The sequence below is a fragment of the Acipenser ruthenus genome, chromosome 1 (genome assembly GCF_902713425.1).
Source record: "Acipenser ruthenus chromosome 1, fAciRut3.2 maternal haplotype, whole genome shotgun sequence".
Lineage (NCBI taxonomy): Eukaryota > Metazoa > Chordata > Actinopteri > Acipenseriformes > Acipenseridae > Acipenser > Acipenser ruthenus.
This window is the reverse complement of record NC_081189.1, coordinates 100,308,891-100,327,159: the sequence shown is the minus strand read 5'-3', so window position 1 is coordinate 100,327,159 and position 18,269 is coordinate 100,308,891. Positions and strand designations below refer to the sequence as shown.

Below are 18,269 nucleotides of genomic sequence, written 5' to 3'. Positions count from 1 at the left end.
ACACTACTGTAGTTCTTGGGTGGCTGCATGGTGAGTCCGCAGTGTGAAAAAAAGCGGTCGGCTGACGGCACACGCTTCGGAGGACAGCGTGTGTTCGTCTTCGCCCTCCCGAGTCAGCGCAGGGGTGGTAGCGGTGAGTTGAGCCTAAAAATAATTGTCCATTTCCAAATTGGGGTGAAAATAATAAAAATAATTGGCAACGACTAAATTTATATATAAAAAAAGGTGTAGATCTCTTTCAAATTTCAGAAAACAGCTGCCTTTTATTTAGTCAATATCAACATACATTGAACAAAACTACTTTCAAACATCTCAAGTGAACATTCTTCTGAAGAGCATGATACCCAGAATGGCATTCAGATGCTAGGAAAAGTTGGTTATTTACGTTAAAAGCCAATATTACAATACCTGCTTACATAAAGGTGCCTTCTCGGCTATGACCATTCGTGGAAAAAAATAAATAGTGGATAGGATTCTACAAGATCTGCAGCATTGGAAAGATGCAAACACAGAACTACGCCATGGCTGAGTGAAAAAGAAGCATCTGCTTCAATTTGCTTCAAACACCAACAACTATCTGAATCACCAACTATCTGAATCACAGTGTAAATCTGCTAAAATTAACCAGCACTAGTACTACAGTGCCATATATCACACAGACAGCCTTGTAATTCATGAAAACGAATACAATTTTTAAATAAAACAGTTTTCCCCAGAACAAAACCAACAGAAAATACCTGCAACAGATTAAAAATGATGGGCAATTGACCAATACTACATAACATAAGATGCACCACAGCATTTTGTTTTGTTTATAACAGCGATGGGTTATATCATGGTACATTTGCCAAAACACAAAAGGTGGTTCTTGACAGTTGGGATAATAATAATTAGGTTCTTCATATATATTTTGTTTGTCGAAACACCTCTTTGTCCTCACTCTATTTTACCTTAAAACATATCTTGATGGAATAAAACAGCAATATTTTGAAACTACACCCATTTCCTTAAGAGTAATTTTACATTTACAAAAACCCTGAGCTCTCCATGCTCTTCTTTTTCTTATGCTCAGTCCCCACAGCTCTGTGATGTTCATTAATTACACACCCACTGGCACCCGGAGAAGAAACAGAAATTGCTTTCCAGCTGTTACACCTATACTGTCTCCTTGCAAATAAAGCTTTGTTTCAAACCACTACTGGGATCTACTTGAAATCAAAATCAGCCGTTTGTTTTGATCGCCAGCAGAGCAGTATCTGTGATCTGAACTGGGATTCTGAAACATAGACTCAAAACCAGTTGCTCCAACAGAGGACGTTATCTTAGGCATAGATTGTGAAGGATATTAGAGGAATGTTTCATGACGCAAACGGAAAAGTGGCATTAGTCAATTCCAATGGTTTACAGTCAGGCTATATGTATAAAGAACAAGGGTCTTGGTGGGAGGGAAAAAATGGTCTGTTACACTACTATTCAGGAATTAATATATTAATATCAGAGTGTGGGCATGGATATTTAGAACCATGAAACATACTGTGAAAACAAAATGCTGAAAACACAATATCAGCTATGGCCAAAAGTTTTGCATCACCCTATAGAATTAATTCAACATAAAGTCGAATTATACCTGCTTAATAATGTTACGTTAACAGTGAATTATACCGCTTTGTAGTTTTCCATATTCTTAATGAAAAACATTGGAAATTTATTCAAAAAAAATAGTTATCGGATTTTTGGAGCAAAAAAATTGCTAAAATAAATTATTGTAGACATCTATTTCTTGTAACTTTTTTTCCTCATTCACAAATGCAAAACTTTTGCTACAAAAGATTTTTCCTAAAATTCTTTGTTTTCAAGCAATTTCTAGAAATTATAAATTTCCATTGGGGTATGTAAACTTTTGACTACAACTACAACAAAAATGCTAATTCAAAAGTATTCATACCTTTTGATGCTATAATAGTACAGTACAACGTTGCATATCTGACTGTGGACTGGGGTATAGTCGGATATGTGAAAAAGTCGGATTTGCGAACATCTATAGTAAATGACATTTACACATGCATAAATAGGTTAGTGGACAAAAACAACACTCAAACTGCTTTAAACATGGGAAAATTCTTTGCTTTAAAAGTAAGCAAACATAAACAAGATTCATTAGGCTACAATACACAGTGTTGCTATGTGGTTTACTATAAGCCATCTCGACGCAACGCTTAAAAAAAAAAACGAAAAAAAAAACCAGTAAATGTACAGTAACCTGCAACTGATGGCTTCTTTCTTAACTGTAGAAGTCCCTGCCTCCCTGGATCTGCTTTCTTAATATCTCTGTCACGGTACTTTGCACTCTTTCTTGATATTGCCAACAGCCAATAAGAAGCTCGGTTTAAATATTGCTTCAGCTATTTTAAACAAATGGCCGGTAAGCACTGCATTTATGAAGATTGCTTTGTTTAATTAAAATGCAACCGTTTGTTCCATCATATAAACACAAAGCTTTCTCAAATGGTGTATTGAAACGTCATTGCTACGCACAGCTAACTGACACACGCACACAGCCTGTCTCTCTTAAAGGGGAATGCACCAAAAGGCTGATTGCTATAACGCTTTCTTTCTGTTTCCATCACGGACACTGCACTTGTTGCCAATGCCATTACTCTTGTAGCCTAATTTTAATATTTATTTATTTATTTAGTGAGGCGGTTAATTGATCAGGGCAGTTATGTAATGGTCGGATATGGAACGTTCCACTGTAATGTCTACAAGGTGATAGAAATTTCAATATGATAATGCAGAACCTAATTCTAGAAAAGTCTAGAAAATGCTGGATTGTAGGTGAACATTCTTAGAGAGTATAAAAGGGTTAGGCATAGGATGATTGCTGTCATTGCCAATAAGTCAATATGTGAAAAAGTAAAGACCTATCTGAAGACCTTAGCAGAAAAGTATTTATTGTCATAAAGCTGGAGAAGGATACAAGAAGATCTCCAAGCATTTGAGTATCTCAATTTCAACTATTGTTTCTATTATCATGAAGTACAAGACTCATGGTACTGTCACAGCACCCCCTCGGTCTGGAAGAAAGAAGGTTCTTTCACCAAGAACAAGTAGAATAATTGTGAGGAAGGTTAATAAGAATCCGAGACGACTGCCTAAGATATTCAAAGTGAATTGGCTGCAAGTGGTACTGGGGTTTCCATTTCAACCATAGATCGAGTACTGCATGGTGAAGGTCTCAATGGTCGCAGGCAAAGGAAAAAGCCACTCTTAAAAAAACGTCACAAGGACGATTGCTTAAAGTTTGCAAAACTGCATTTGAATGATGAATATGACTTCTGGTCAAAGGTTTTGTGGAGTGATGAGACAAAAATCGAGCTATTTGGTCACGCTGATAGTCATTGCTTTGGAATAAGTGTGGTGAGGCGTACAAAGTTACAAAAGGATATTGCTGCTCTAGGAAGAGTGCAAAGAAGAGCAACCAGAATTATCCCAGGTTTAAAAGGCATGTTGTATGCAGACAGGCTAAAATAATTTAATCTATTCAGTCTTGAACAAAGAAGACTACGCGGCAATCTGATTCAAACATTCAAAATCCTAAAAGGTATAGACAATGTCAACCCGGGGGACTTCTTTGACTTGAAAAAAGGACCATGGGTCATATATGGAGATTAGATAAAGGGGCATTCAGAACAGAAAATAGGAGGCACTTTTTTACAGAGAATTGTGAGGGTCTGGAACCAACTCCCCAGTAATGTTGTTGAAGCTGACACCCTGGGATCCTTCAAGAAGCTGCTTGATGAGATTCTGGGATCAATAAGCTACTAACAACCAAACGAGCAAGATGGGCTGAATGGCCTCCTCTCGTTTGTAAACTTTCTTATTTTCTTATGTTCTTAAAGAAAAGAACACCATACCTACTGTCAAGCATGGAGGTGGTAGCTCCAATATATACATATACACACACACACACATATTATATATATATATATATATATATATATATATATATATATATATATGTATATATATATGAAACCTTGGATTTTTATCCAAGTGTTTCATTGATCAAAATAAGGTCACATGGTCATCTATAAAACTCAATATTGCCTGAAAAAGCAGTCTATATTGCATGTATCGGGCAATATTGACCGTAATTGCATCATCACACTCTCCTAAATCAATCTCCAGAACACTCTCAGCAGGCTCCCAAAGGAAATTTGTGCATAGTTACTTCTACAGGTTCTTTAAAAAATATATACAACATTTCTTCTTCAATTAAAAGGAAAAAAGGACACCTTCTCTGTAAGTGTAAAATGCATTTTTTTTTTCCATTCCTACCAGCATTAACAATGTTTCTTTCCCTCCCAATCTTGCCACCTCCCGCAGAAGTAAATAACATTTCTGCTTCCTGGCGATCTCAGCTGCCAGCAAAGCTTCTCCCTCACTTAACTTTTGTTTTGTTTCTTCATTGTGAATGGTTTCATAAAGCAAATACTGTATGGATTGCCATTTTCACCATACAGTCAGCACTCACATATCCGACCCTATAAAATGTTGACTTCAGTGACGGTTAAACGTGTGTCACGCATATCTGATTATTTCATTTTGGCCCGTTCCAACCCTTGTCCGTTTTTCAGGGAACACAAAAAAGACACAATATCAAAAATACATATCTGAAAGGACCGTGTTTTTAAATAAGTAGGCTTCCATTTAGATGTACTGTATTGGTTTTGTTGGTACAGTACTATATATTCAACACAAGTAGTATTTTAATTCAGAACGATATGATTCTGAAAATATCACTTGACAAAACTATGAGACGACACGTTAACTGTAATACAGTACATATTTTTATATCCGGTACATATTGTAGAGGTATGTAAAATTTCCCATTAACGACCTAACAGCAAAATTAAATCTAAATGTTTTCCATGCACAAAACTGCATAAAACGTAAAAGGCAATGCAATTTAGCAAATCCAAAAGATTAAAAAAGTCATTATTGTAATGTCACAGTTCACTTGCAAATGAATATGCATAAAAGATCACAGATAAAAAAAAATTAAAAAATTGGAGGAAGCGCTGTGTAACTGCACAATATAAGACAGACTGATTTGGCATTAGAGAGAATAAACAATAAAAAAATAAAAATAAAAAAACGGGTTTTGACGGATATTCAGATAAATTGTAACATTGAAGATATGGGTTTTGTATTTATTCTTAATACAAGAGCGGTAAAACGCGACTGACGTGTATCTGGGTAACAGATATCCAAATGCTGACTGTATATCAGAAAATGATTACCCCTCGGGAAGGCAATATTGCCCTCAGTCTTTGGGCAATATAATCCGTTAGTCAGTAGTGCCCTCCCTCGGGGGCAATCATTTTCTGATCTGTGACAAACAGCAATCCATATTTGCCATAGGCACAACAGGGTGTGTAATGTACTCTAATACAGTAATCCATCACGTATCCAACTAGTGAGGGCGGATATGTAAAAAGGTAGATAAATTAATCCTGTTTTTAACACAATTATACACAGCTGTAACAATTACTATATTCACACAACTGTTTTGACATTCAGCTTTTATTAGGGAACTCCCCTAAATACCTCGTTTAGAAATATCCAGGGTATTAATGTTTGTGACAGGGTAGTCGTCTGTAGTGTGGGTGCGTGCATTCGCTGCTGAGTGACAGGCAGGAGATTGAGAAGGAGGTTGAAGTTGATATGCCGCGAAGGCGAACTGGATTTATTTATATAAGAACATAAGAAAGTTTACAAACGAGAGGAGGCCACTGGGCCCATCTTGCTCATTTGGTTGTTAGTAGCTTATTGATCCCAGGATCTCATCAAGCAGCTTCTTGAAGGATCCCAGGGAGTTGGTTCCAGACCCTCACAATTCTGTGTGTAAAAAAGTGCCTCCTATTTTCTGTTCTGAATGCCCCTTTATCTAATCTCCATTTATGACCCCTGGTCCTTGTTTCTTTTTTCAGGTCAAAAAAGTCCCCTGGGTCGACACTGTCAATACCTTTCAGAATTTTGAATGCTTGAATCAGATTACCACGTAGTCATCTTTGTTCAAGACTGAATAGATTCAATTATTTTAACCTGTCTGCATATGACATGCCTTTTAAACCCGGTATAATTCTGGTTGCTCTTCTTTGCACGCTTTCTAGAGCAGCAATATCCTTTTGGTAACGAGGTGACCAGAACTGTACACAATATTCTAGGTGAGGTCTTACTAATACATTGTAAAGTTTTAACATTACTTCCTTTGATTTAAATTCAACACTTCTCACAATATATCCGAGCATCTTATTGGCCTTTTTTATAGCTTCCCCACATTGTCTAGACAGATTGATGAGCTGTGACTCCAGTTGGTAAGGCAAAGAAATTGTGCTATGTCCACAGCAAAAGGATCAGCAATATATATATTTATATATATATTTATAAAAATATATATATATAAATGTTTATAAATTTATTATATATATTTTTTTAATCATCCTGTGCTATCCGGTGTAGTAACAGGAGGTACCCATACTAGATTTGTGCTACCGATTCACAGAAGCAAGAAAGACGTTATTTGCATGGAATACCCAGTTACCTATCAAACTGACTTTGTAGTTTACAGCTGATCAATGTGGAGAACTACTGGTCCAGTGTTAAGAAACAATTTAAAACCATGCTGGGCACAGCAGAAGAGATGATACCATCTCACCTGGACAACTTTATGTGGAGAGAAAGGTACGGCAGGAACTGTCGACATGCATTTATAAATATTCTGCATCAGATCACACAGCTGCGCAGGGGATGGGAGCAGTGGCAGGAGATGCAACCGACTAGAGTACAAGAATGGACATAGACCTGCAGCAGTGGCAACAAAACATCCACTGTAAAGGCAGCAGTGTGGAGTAGGGGTTAGGGCTCTGGACTCTTGACCGGAGGGTTGTGGGTTCAATCCCAGGTGGGGGACACTGCTGCTGTACCCTTTAGCAAGGTACTTTACCTAGATTGCTCCAGTAAAAACCCAACTGTATAAATGGGTAATTGTATGCAAAAATAATGTGATAACTTGTAACAATTCTAAGACACCCTGGATAAGGGTGTCTGCTAAGAAATAAAAAAAAAAAAATAATAATAATAATAATAATAGATTTAACCACCAAAGCCTCTTAAGAGTGACCCACATTTTTTCTAAAAATCTGAAAGTAAGATCTATTTGTAATCTCTGCATTTTCAGAATGGGATATGTAAACACTGTGTTCAGGGAAAGGAACACAATGGCGCGTTTTCAATTGATTTGAATACTTTTATTTCTTCACTACTTTATTTAAATCATTGGTGTCCGATTCAGACTCATTCAATATCTCATGTACACTGGTTGCCCAAAAGGTCAATATTTACATAAATCTTGTCATTCTTGTTCATTGCGATGAATTCCAATTTATTATTATTTTTTTTTTTTTAAAAAAAAAGGTTAGTGGCGTATGGGTATCTACAAGTGATTTGCCCCTTTTTGAAAAGTGCCACCCTATGGTGATATGCTTTAACACCCCCATGTGACCTGTTTTGACCAATCAGGACAGAGTATACATAAGACCAATACTGATTATTATATATATATATATATATATATATATATATATATATATATATATATATATATATATATATATATATATATATATATATATATATATATATATATATATATATATATGTATTAAACATGAACTGCTTGTACTTGGTGTTTGCATCTCTGTGCAGACAGCAGGCTGATGCTGTAAACCCCAAAGGCAGCCACAGAATATTTTGTCACTTGAACTTTAAATTTCAGGAGATGACCATCTCTACTGGTACACAGCATATTGGACACTTTCAAAGCTGATATTAACAGACTTTATTTAAGTCAAAGCCTCTATGGAGAAAATTAAGACTGTCTACATAAGCACATTTTCTGAAAGAGTTCACAATTTCTAAACAGGAATGTCAACATCAACATGAATGATCATGCACAACATATTCAATATTTGTACTCTTGTTGGGGGTAAGGAAAAAAAAAAAAAAAAAACATCCAACCTTTCATAGTGGAACTTTTAATATACAACCAATTTCATATATGCTTACATTGACCAATTATCTTCATAACGTGCGGTTGTGAACACACAGTGGGGAAAACAAGTTATAAAAATAATCAAATCTAAACTGTAAAGAAAACATTAAAATGTTCTAAACAAGGCTGTTGATGAACATATTTATGGTGTACAAGTTAGTCTGAATACATTGTAGCTGTACTCTAAGCAGGCTTCAGTTAAATAGTTTCAGTACTGTGAATATTCCTTGGTTTGAAGTTTGGCAACGATGCGCTCCAGCTGTCTTTTTGCTTCGCACTGAGGGAAGTTGCTCATTTCATAGTACTGGGGGGCAATTTTTACCAACCTAAAACATAAAATAAAAAAGAAAAGAAATTAATGTTAAAGATTTAATCAAACCCCATACTAACTTGAGCCTAAACCAGGTAAAAATGTGTTCACTTTGTAGAGGGTTTACTAAAAGAAAAAACAAAGCACTACAAAATACATTCTGTTTAATTACAGACTAAAGAAAAAAGTAGTTTTTGGTTTCTATTAACCCTTCGCGTCCTATGTCGGAGCTGGTCCAACACTGCAATTATTCCTATACGGTCCAATGTCGGACCCTGTCCGACATCATCAGAAAGACTGAATTACCAGCATTATCAACACTGCATGCAAAAAAAGAGCAATGTATTGGAAGCTTACCACTCTGGTTTTACATCTGTGCATGTTCGAATGTAGTTCTTCGTTGTGAGTACAAATTCGTTATAGAGGACCCATTCAGGTTTGTGGTCAAGAACAGTGGAGGGATGCAACTGTACCACCTGGTTATCTTTCACAGTCAGGTAATGCCCTGTCCTTTCCAAATGCGCAATCTACAAAACATCAAAAGTGCAGTCAAAAGACAATACAGTAGAAGAGTAATTGGAAATCACTTACACATTTTAAAAGCACCCTGTTCTAAAAAACAAAAAAAATATATAAAGCCCAATGTATCCAGTAGTTATAAACATTTCTTCACGCTGTTCTTTCATCCCAGAACAATTATGGAAAGGTAATGGCTTCCAGTTTAATGACAAAAAAAAAAAAAGTTGTTTGCTAAAATAAGCCCAAAGACAAAAAAAAACATGTTCATGAAAGTAGGTGGCAGAACATACAACATATAGATACAACGGCATACCACGTGTAGGAGACAGCTGAAGCCACAATGGATCACACGTACTCTCAGCACTGATCTCTTGAAAAAGAGACCAGGGCAAAAAAAAACAAAAAAAACACGATTATCAGATTACATTTCCTTGCCTGACAAAAGTAAATTGTTTTGTCTAGCATGAGTGCTTAATGATGGTCTGTTTGGTGGACAGCTCTGAGTCATTATGTAGTTTCATCATAGGCTACATATTTTTTGTGAAACCCTTGTATTTTACATCTTTCCACCCAATTACTGTACTTATTTCATTTCTATTCCTTCTGCACAAAATGAGGATTTCAGGAATGGCAAAGAAAGCCGTCTCCTGAAAGGCTTCTTACCGTTAGTTATGGATACAGTAAAAATGGTTTGTTTTTCACATTACTTGGACGCCTATCTTTGGTATGTTCGCTTCCTTGGTAAAAAGTCATTATTTGAACTGTTTAGTTTCCCAAATCCAGATACAAAACATATTTCTACATGTTTTAGGTCTTTGTCTTTTCAACTTAATTTGAAATTGGCATTCAAGAGCCTGTCAAGACCAAAACCATGCATAACCACCATTGCTATCACTAGAGTCAGGACTATAAGCAATTCAAAACCATAAGGATTTTTACAAAGGAGGTTTGGCTAGGGTATCTCAATGGGGAACATGTGATTTGCATTTGAAAACAGCCAGCTCCCAAATTCACAATCTGTTGGTGGCACATGGCATTACAAGTATCTCCTGGCAGTGATGGAGTTAAACGTTAGAGCAAGGAGCTTAAATTTCATTCCCGATCCAGTTTGTGTTCCCTAGATGGCGCTGCTGCTTACTAGCATAACACATACTGATCAAGGCTATTTAATATCAAAATGTTATTTGAAACAACTTTAAACAGAAAATTACTAATTTGGATTTGGGCAATGCTAAATAATTTTTATGTTTAAGAGCAGCCCTGTGTTTTTTCGCAAATATGAAATAACACAAAATAAAAACAAAAAAATCATTATAAGCAAACCTAGAATTACATTTTTTAATTGGGAGGTTTACACAAAAAACACTAAATAAATGCTTGCAATCGCAATTGTCAAGGCTCAGCTGCTCCCACAGATGCGGTCTGAAGGGAAACGGAAGCTCTGGGAATTTTAATTGTGATGGAAGAGAAGATGCCTAAACTGCACAAGTCAACAACGCTGCTAAGAATTTGAACATGTATGGGATGTATGCTGGTGCCGGTGACAAAATAATGACGTGCAGATTTTGCAACTGTCGGCTGGACTGGGAGTAGAAAGATACCGTCGTTAAGCATTAGCAGTTTATTACTTTTGGGGAAAACGTGGCTTGTAGTTTGTATTAGTATGCTAATTTTGTTTTATTTTAAGTGGTGCAAACTTTGCACTGGAGCAAATGCTGTTTTAGTTTTGAATGAATTTGAATGAATGAATCTGCTTTGCTCAGTGTTTAAATACTGAGCAACTCCAAGCTTGTATACTGGAGCCCTGCTACAGTGCAACAGCATTAAAATGCAATTCCTAGAATTGTCTTTTTATTTATTTAAATGGATAGATTGCTGTATGTACAATTATGACAGTCCCACAATAGTAGAGCAGTATAAATATATATATTTTTATTTTATCTTATTGCATTTTTATAGAGGGTATGGGCAGTATTTACTGTAATTAGGCAGTTAATTACATTACCGTTACTGCCGCTAATGAGAAAGTATGGTAACAATTATTTCTGTGCTAGGACTGTGTCAAAAAATTAAATGCAGCTAATGTTTACTAAATATGTATATAGTTCAAACATGTATACTTTTTTTTTATTTATATACATCTATTTGATTTTATTAATGTGTATCTAATAAAATGAAAACATTTTTAGCGGAAAAAACGAAATAATGAAATGTGAAAAACAAAACCAAAAAATATATTTAAAAAAAATATAATACTCCAAGGCCTCCTACACCATAAGACTAAAAAGAAAAAAATCCTTCCTCAACATGCATGGAAAGGTGTGGGGATGGACTTGACAATAACCAGCATCTAATTAAATTAGATCTACATCTGGAAGCTTATGCAAGTAATACTTATACTTGCTTATACTCTGCAATGCCTATTATACACATTTTACAAGACAAATGGGATTGTGTGTGTGTGTGTGTATATATATATATATATATATATATATATATATATATATATATATATATATATATAGACACACACACACACACACACACAACACCAGGTTCTCTTAAAATGGAATCTTCAAAACAGTTTCTATATTTTATTTTCAGAGAGAAACCTTGCTGCAAGAGGTTAGACTTTAACTGTTCAGCTTCCACATTTCAGTGGTATGTTTGTTGTTCACAAATTCAAACACCTTGAAGGAGTTGCCGCTTAAAAGCATTAAACACCTACAAATTCATCTTATTTTGATCAGTTAACAGCCTAAACCAATTCTGCAAAAAACGAATTGCATTTACTTATCAAGACGCACCATTCTCCAGAAAAGGCGACTCATAAGGATTTATCTTCAAATGCTGTTTGATTCAGATTCTCAAAAATCACACTGCACCCACAATGAATCAAATTTGTGAATATAAGCAAGTCCAGGGACCTTCGGTTGCCCTGGAAGATATTTTGTTTACAAAAATGTTGTCCTGCAACTTTAGCTTTAGTTTTTGTTTATTTATTTAATTTGAAACAATGTATTCAGGATTAGTCCACCGAGATGCAAACCCCTAGTTCACAGGGACATTCTTATGACAGCAGCATCACATATTACCCCAAACAATAAACAAAAAACAATTAAATCAGATAAAAAAGGTCAATGAATTATTAACTCAAAGCTAAAATCTTAGGAGGTATTTCATAATTTAGAAATAATAATAATAATAATAATAATAATAATAATAATAATAATTAATAATAAAAAATCGAGATCCAAACTGCGGCTCTTCCATCCGAGACCTCAAATGTAGCATGTTAACCCACTCATGCAATTTAACTGTAGACACTGAGACCCTTGAGGGTGTGGATCAATTATCCAGTTGAAAAAACGACTTGCCAGAATGCTTGCACTCTCAGGTCGATTACTTGGTAATGCGCTTTTAGTAATTAATTATCAGGGATCCTATTTTTCCGCAATAAAGAATAAAAAAAATGGTGTTATCCGCAATTAAAATAAAAGGCTAAAATGGAGTGCCCCCCTCCGTCACAATATAAGATACGCAAACAGTACTATTGAATAACACAGGAAGTATTTATTGTACAATTCTAATGTTCATATTAGTTTATCTCCGTGTCAGTCTGTCATCTGGATGGCTATTGCCAAACTCATTAACCTGATCTTTAGGGGTGATTTTTATTGTATTGTGGCATCTTTAAAACAGCTTGTTCAATAGTAACAACGCACTGGATACTGTAGTAAACTGCAGCTATGTTTCAACATGAATGTGACAGTGCGCCTCCTTTAACCTTGACCTCTGTACACCAGAAGCAGTTTTACTGAACACGTATGTTTGTCAATTTAAAGCAAAATTGCCTGCGTTGATGATTGTATATGATAAGTGTATTGCTTTGGTTATCAAACAAACAAAAAAAGTCTCAAGTGTAAAACTAAAAAATTCTCCGTTAACATAGAAAATCCATGTGTTTCCGTGCAAAAGAGATCCCTATGATCCCTGGTAATTATACATATCATTAAATTCGGTGGATAATGTGATATCAGAACGAATGGTTTGTAGACATGAAAAAAATGGATATATGATCATCTGTATGTCCATGAAAGCGACAGAGAAAAGTAACATAACTTCAATACTGACAGGCTCTGATAGATTTGTAAAAGTGCCCCAAAAATAAAAAAGGAAGTCCTGTGTTACATTCTGCAGTTTGCAGGACATTTGCAATCTCAGACGGCTTTACTTATTAGAAGTAGTAGGATCAGCAGCAGATTTGCATATTCTGGCAAGGGATGACTATAGGCCAAGTTCTATGTTGACAGTTTGAAGTATAAAATAAAAGTAGTCACTTTTTTTGGCCCTGGATGGCTTGATCTGTCTAGACGTCTTCTGTAGTAGGTAATCTGGCTTTAACATTCATTCTATGGGAAGAACAGCACATCTGAGTCCTCCACAAACAGAGATTATTACGTGTGTGTAGAAGTGTCTTGTTGGGCAAAAATAAATAAATAAATAAATGATGTTATCAATGGAGGACATGTTAATCTCAGCTCAAAGTTATGCTGTTTTCCCCACAGATCCAAAGCATAGTGTTGCTCGGATCTATGGGGAAAACAGCATAACTTTGAGCTGAGATTAATATGTCCTCCAAAAAAAAAATCACACCAATACCTTACGTTGTCAATTTTTTATCCTTGGGTCTCACTTTGTAAATACATGGCAAGTAAAAAGCAAACAAAATGTAGTCAGATGCATGGAATTATATGCCTACAGATCACTTACCTGCATGAAGAAGCCAGTGACCAAGGCCCTTCGTATGTTGATATAGTAATCTCGACTGGTGAACTCTGTGCTTCTACGAGGCAGATTGAATCTGTCCATTATTCTGGAGAGCTGCTGACGTACATTGTCAGCAGACATCAGTGATCTGTAGTTAACGAAATTATCATAGCACCATTGAACTGACTCATGGTCTAGAAGAGAGAAAGTGGAAAAACAACAAAATAAAAAAAATTGTACAAAATTCTACATAACTCCAGCATCAGTATGCAAGACTATGAAGAGGTATGTGAAAAATACAGTTAACAAGGGGTGGGGCAGGGCTGGAGATGCAGTACTGAGAGTCCTGTTGATATGCTGTGCTGTTGTGTTTTATAGTGCGCAAACATTCTTCACATATTTTCAACCACTTTTAGTGACCCCATTTGTATTTGTATCTGATTACTGCTTGGTAGAACAGAGTAAACATGTTAATGTGTGAACAGCGGCATAATTGCAACACTTGATTGAACAAAATAGCATTGTTATTGTAATTGCAATTTCAGCAAACAATTCTGCTGTGATTAGAATTAGAATTATAAATTGACCCCAGGTCGGGTTACTACTTCTCTAGTAAATCTCACTTACTCTGTTTGAAAGCGTGGTAGACATTTAGTAGCGTCAAGTGATCTCCATCTATGTGTGCAAACCTCATCTTGGACTCATCAGCAGCTTTCTTTGCCTCCGTCGGACGAACAAAACACTGTGGGACTAAACAAGGTTGGTATGGGCCCAACACATACGCCCATATGGATGAGTCACACATTCACAGACTGAGGAACAAGGCCTAGCTAGATCAGTTCACAGAGCATAGGGCAGGGCAGGGCAGGATGGGGCTTTCTCATGGTCTCCAACTGCATGTTGAACTGTCAACTACCTTGGTTTCAACACCTAACCACATCTGTAAGACAAGAGTGTTTAAAAAACTACAGAATACCCAACACATATTTCTACGACTAGTCTATTCCCTTGGGACAAATTTCAAACTTCCAGCTGATACCCTACGTATAACAAACTAGGGGTGCATTGATAAAATCGGTAGCCTATCAGCATGTCACTGACATAAGGAAAAAAAAAAAAAAAAAAAAAAAATCAGTGATTGGCAGTTTTTGTTATTTTAGCAGATAATGGACACTGATATTCATGCTTCAAATTTCTTTCAGCACAGAATTTAATGTTTGCTCAGTCACCATACTATACTAATGACAAGAACATTGAGATTTTCCTTGCAATGCTGTGTAACGTTCTATCAGCCTGCAGTAAATATGTCTCAAAAGAACAGTGTTTGGATTTATTTTCTTATTTGTTTTTAATATCTGAAGACAACAATAGGATAGCTGAGTTGTGTGCAGCAGAACAGACTTGATGCTACATTAAATCCAGTGATGAACTGTGAGTAGAATATTATTCTGATGTTTTCTTAAAAAAAAAAAAGCTCTTTGAATATTTAAGACTCAGAAGTGTTCGCCTGCCCTGTGCAGCTCAACACTCTCTTCGCATTTGAAAAGCAAAACAAGTCCTCTTACTTAGCATAGACAACCAGGTCATTACATTATTATTATTATTACTACATAATGTACTTCAAAATGGCCTTTTGTAATTTGTTTATCTTGCTTAATCTGTAGGTGTATTCTGACGCATTCTGAAGCACAAATTGATGACTGTGCCGTCTTTTGTTAAGTAACAAATTCAAGTTTGACTGTAAACAGAGTATTTTTTACTTTTTTGATTAAATGAACAATTTAAGTTGTTCTGCATTTAAAGCAGTGTATGCTTAACATTTGTTGCATTTTCTACTGTACAGTACAAGTAGAAATTATAATACGCAATGTTTGACAGCAAGTGGCTATAAAAGTTAATGTCACATTATATATTTTTCTACAGAACCGTTTTTACTAGTACAAATGCAAAATATTTGCGGGACTATTTTGTAAAACAAATGTATAAATTGCTGTTCAGCACACAACATAATACTACGTTATTCATTTTCTGAAGTAAATGCAACAAGTAAACAATACCTGTTCATTTAACATTTATAAAATTACAAAACAGTTTAAATATGGGCCCTATGTCTTGTTCTAGTAGTTTACAATGCACTATCTATTATCGGTATCGGTTGATATAGGCAGATAACCATCGGCTATCGGTATCGGCCAAGAAAATCTTTATCGGTGCACCCCTAATAACAACCCATTCAGAAATGAATGCATTAAAACAGATTTGTACTTTAAAAATATCCAATTGGACAGTTCAACAGACATGCATTCTTAAAAAATAGTAAAACAAAAAAAAAAACTGTTACACCATTATGTTGTAAAGTTTAAAAACAATTCTATTAAATACATTATAAATGTTTTAACATACTATACGTAATTACTGCAAGTAATACTAGGTTACAGAAACAAATCCATGGTTAGAATTACACTTAACAATTGTGCAACATTCTTAGATGTTTATCTGACAAATTAAAAATGAAATGGAAGGATACATTTCTGCCCTGCCCAGCTGCTCTGAGCCTGAACACTATTCTGAAAAGGAAATTGAAAAAGGAAACTTCTGCACGGTAACAATTTAGTTCTGTGAAGTACCCTCAAGTTTAATATGTACCCCGCTTAGCAATTTTAATATCCAAGTGTACTGGTTCAATACCGAATAGTATGCCAAGGACGTTGATCTCAACAAACACAGATTTGGCCAAATTATAAAACGCAGAACTGAACGTTTAAATACAATACAACCCTATTCAAGCATTATTTTCTATTTTGGGCTGTATGTTTATTGAGCTCAACATTTAGCTGTTTGGCAATATGTACTCATAGTATACTGCTGTCTTGGTAATGAACTTAGCAGAAGCCAGCTCTCCAATGTGCTGATTATAAACGCACCCAGCATAGAAGCAGCTAGTAAATTCTTGTTTTTCTTGAAAGACATCTGTTTTCATCTCAATGAGCAGTATTCCGTTTTGACAGACTAAAGTTAAATTACTGCAGCAGCAAATTCTAGCTGTGCAGACTATAAACTCATTAATTTAGTGAAGATGTGCCTTTTTTCAGTGACAAATAAACATCACCAGTTCTTTTCACCACACTTCTAAATCTCAAGCAGAAGCTGTAGTGTTAGATAAGGCTTTTGCACCTCCACAAACTGATTTTTTTTCAACCTTGAAAAATAAAAATATAGCCTTAACATTTAAATCGCAAAAATTAATTATTTTTAAAAAACAGAGAAACAATCTCCACTATGCTGTGCATAATTTGGTTTAGTTGCTTATTTTCCCCGTGATTACCTGACAACATTGCTGTAATTGAGAGGATCTCATTGGAACAATTAAATTCACAGCTGGCGATAACCATCTTGGCTAGCTGTGGATCCAATGGAAACTCTGCCATCATGGATCCCAACTCAGTCAGATCACCATCATCATTCAGGGCAGCAAGATAATTCAATAGTTCCAGGGCTCTCATCAGAGTTTCAGGAGCTGAAAAAGGCAACACATCATTAGTCAAGATCCCTTTGGTATGCAAAACTGCTATGCAATACAAAACTGACTAGTTTCAAATTTTTCATTCAATGGTTCAACACAAGTATACACTGCTAATTCAATTACAGAGATTTGTTTCACCAAATGAATCAGTTTACAGGGGTTGGCAAAATGATTTTCCTGGATGCAATTACTGACCTTTGACTTTGTAAAACTAGAATCCAATTGTTAAATGTAAATTAACAGCTGTCAATCGGATACTTGGGACTTGTACATGACAACAAAACTGAACTTAACACAGGAAGCATTATGTGTACAGCTTGTTGTGTTTGCCCCGCTGCTACTATATATGAAAATCATATGGGATTTACCCCATGACAGCCCCTTGCGGCAATATTACAATAAAGTTCCGCTCTCACTCAGCCCTTGATACAGCCCAGCCAAGGAGGCCTCGCAGGCCACACAGTACCTGTCCGTGGGCCGGATTTGGCCCGCGGGCCGACAATTGCTGACCCCTGCTGTAGGGGCTGGTGGTCTTGAAAAAAAGAGTACACTGTATAAACTTGCTGTAATTGATGGCTCATTTTGGATAAACCCTTACATATAAAATGAGTCATCTATAAAACTTACAAACTAAAGAAAAGGCATGATATTTCAATAATTGCAATGCTAAACTACTTAAAAAAGGAGGGTACTACACACAAAAGCAAAACACATTACCTGGCGGGTCCATGAAATCAAAATGCACCAAGTCATCTATACCAAGTTTCTTTAGTTGCAACACAACAGAGCCCAAATTGGACCTCAAAATCTCAGGGTATGTGTTGTCCTGTTGACAGAAAAAAGAAAAAAAAAAAAAGTTAAAATGTGCCAATATTTACTTATTTGCATTTCATGCATGAAATTACATGTTTGAAACAAGTCTTTATACAGAAGCTGGGAGCATTTGCACAGTATTTTACTTTGAAGTATTAAAATAAATCAAAACATTTTATTCAATCTGTTTCCCCCAAATGACCATTTACTGCTTGTCA

At 35.7% G+C, this 18,269-nt stretch overlaps 1 protein-coding gene across 2 annotated transcripts in view; it reads right to left on the bottom strand.

The window, feature by feature from the left end:
* Positions 1–7,453: 7,453 nt before the first annotated feature.
* The window catches only part of dhx15 (DEAH (Asp-Glu-Ala-His) box helicase 15), a 55,383-nt gene continuing 44,567 nt past the window's right edge, over positions 7,454–18,269 (bottom strand). Inside the window, exons 9-14 of one of the 2 annotated variants that reach the window (XM_034034231.3) lie at positions 17,956–18,064; positions 17,041–17,232; positions 14,343–14,465; positions 13,719–13,909; positions 8,784–8,953; positions 7,454–8,442 (exon numbers count right to left, since the gene is read on the bottom strand). In XM_034034231.3, the coding sequence (XP_033890122.1) occupies positions 8,325–8,442; positions 8,784–8,953; positions 13,719–13,909; positions 14,343–14,465; positions 17,041–17,232; positions 17,956–18,064 (903 nt within the window). In that variant the 3' untranslated portion in view covers positions 7,454–8,324. The remainder of the gene's footprint in view (positions 8,443–8,783; positions 8,954–13,718; positions 13,910–14,342; positions 14,466–17,040; positions 17,233–17,955; positions 18,065–18,269) is intronic. The other variant, XM_034034230.3, reaches the window with a different exon arrangement.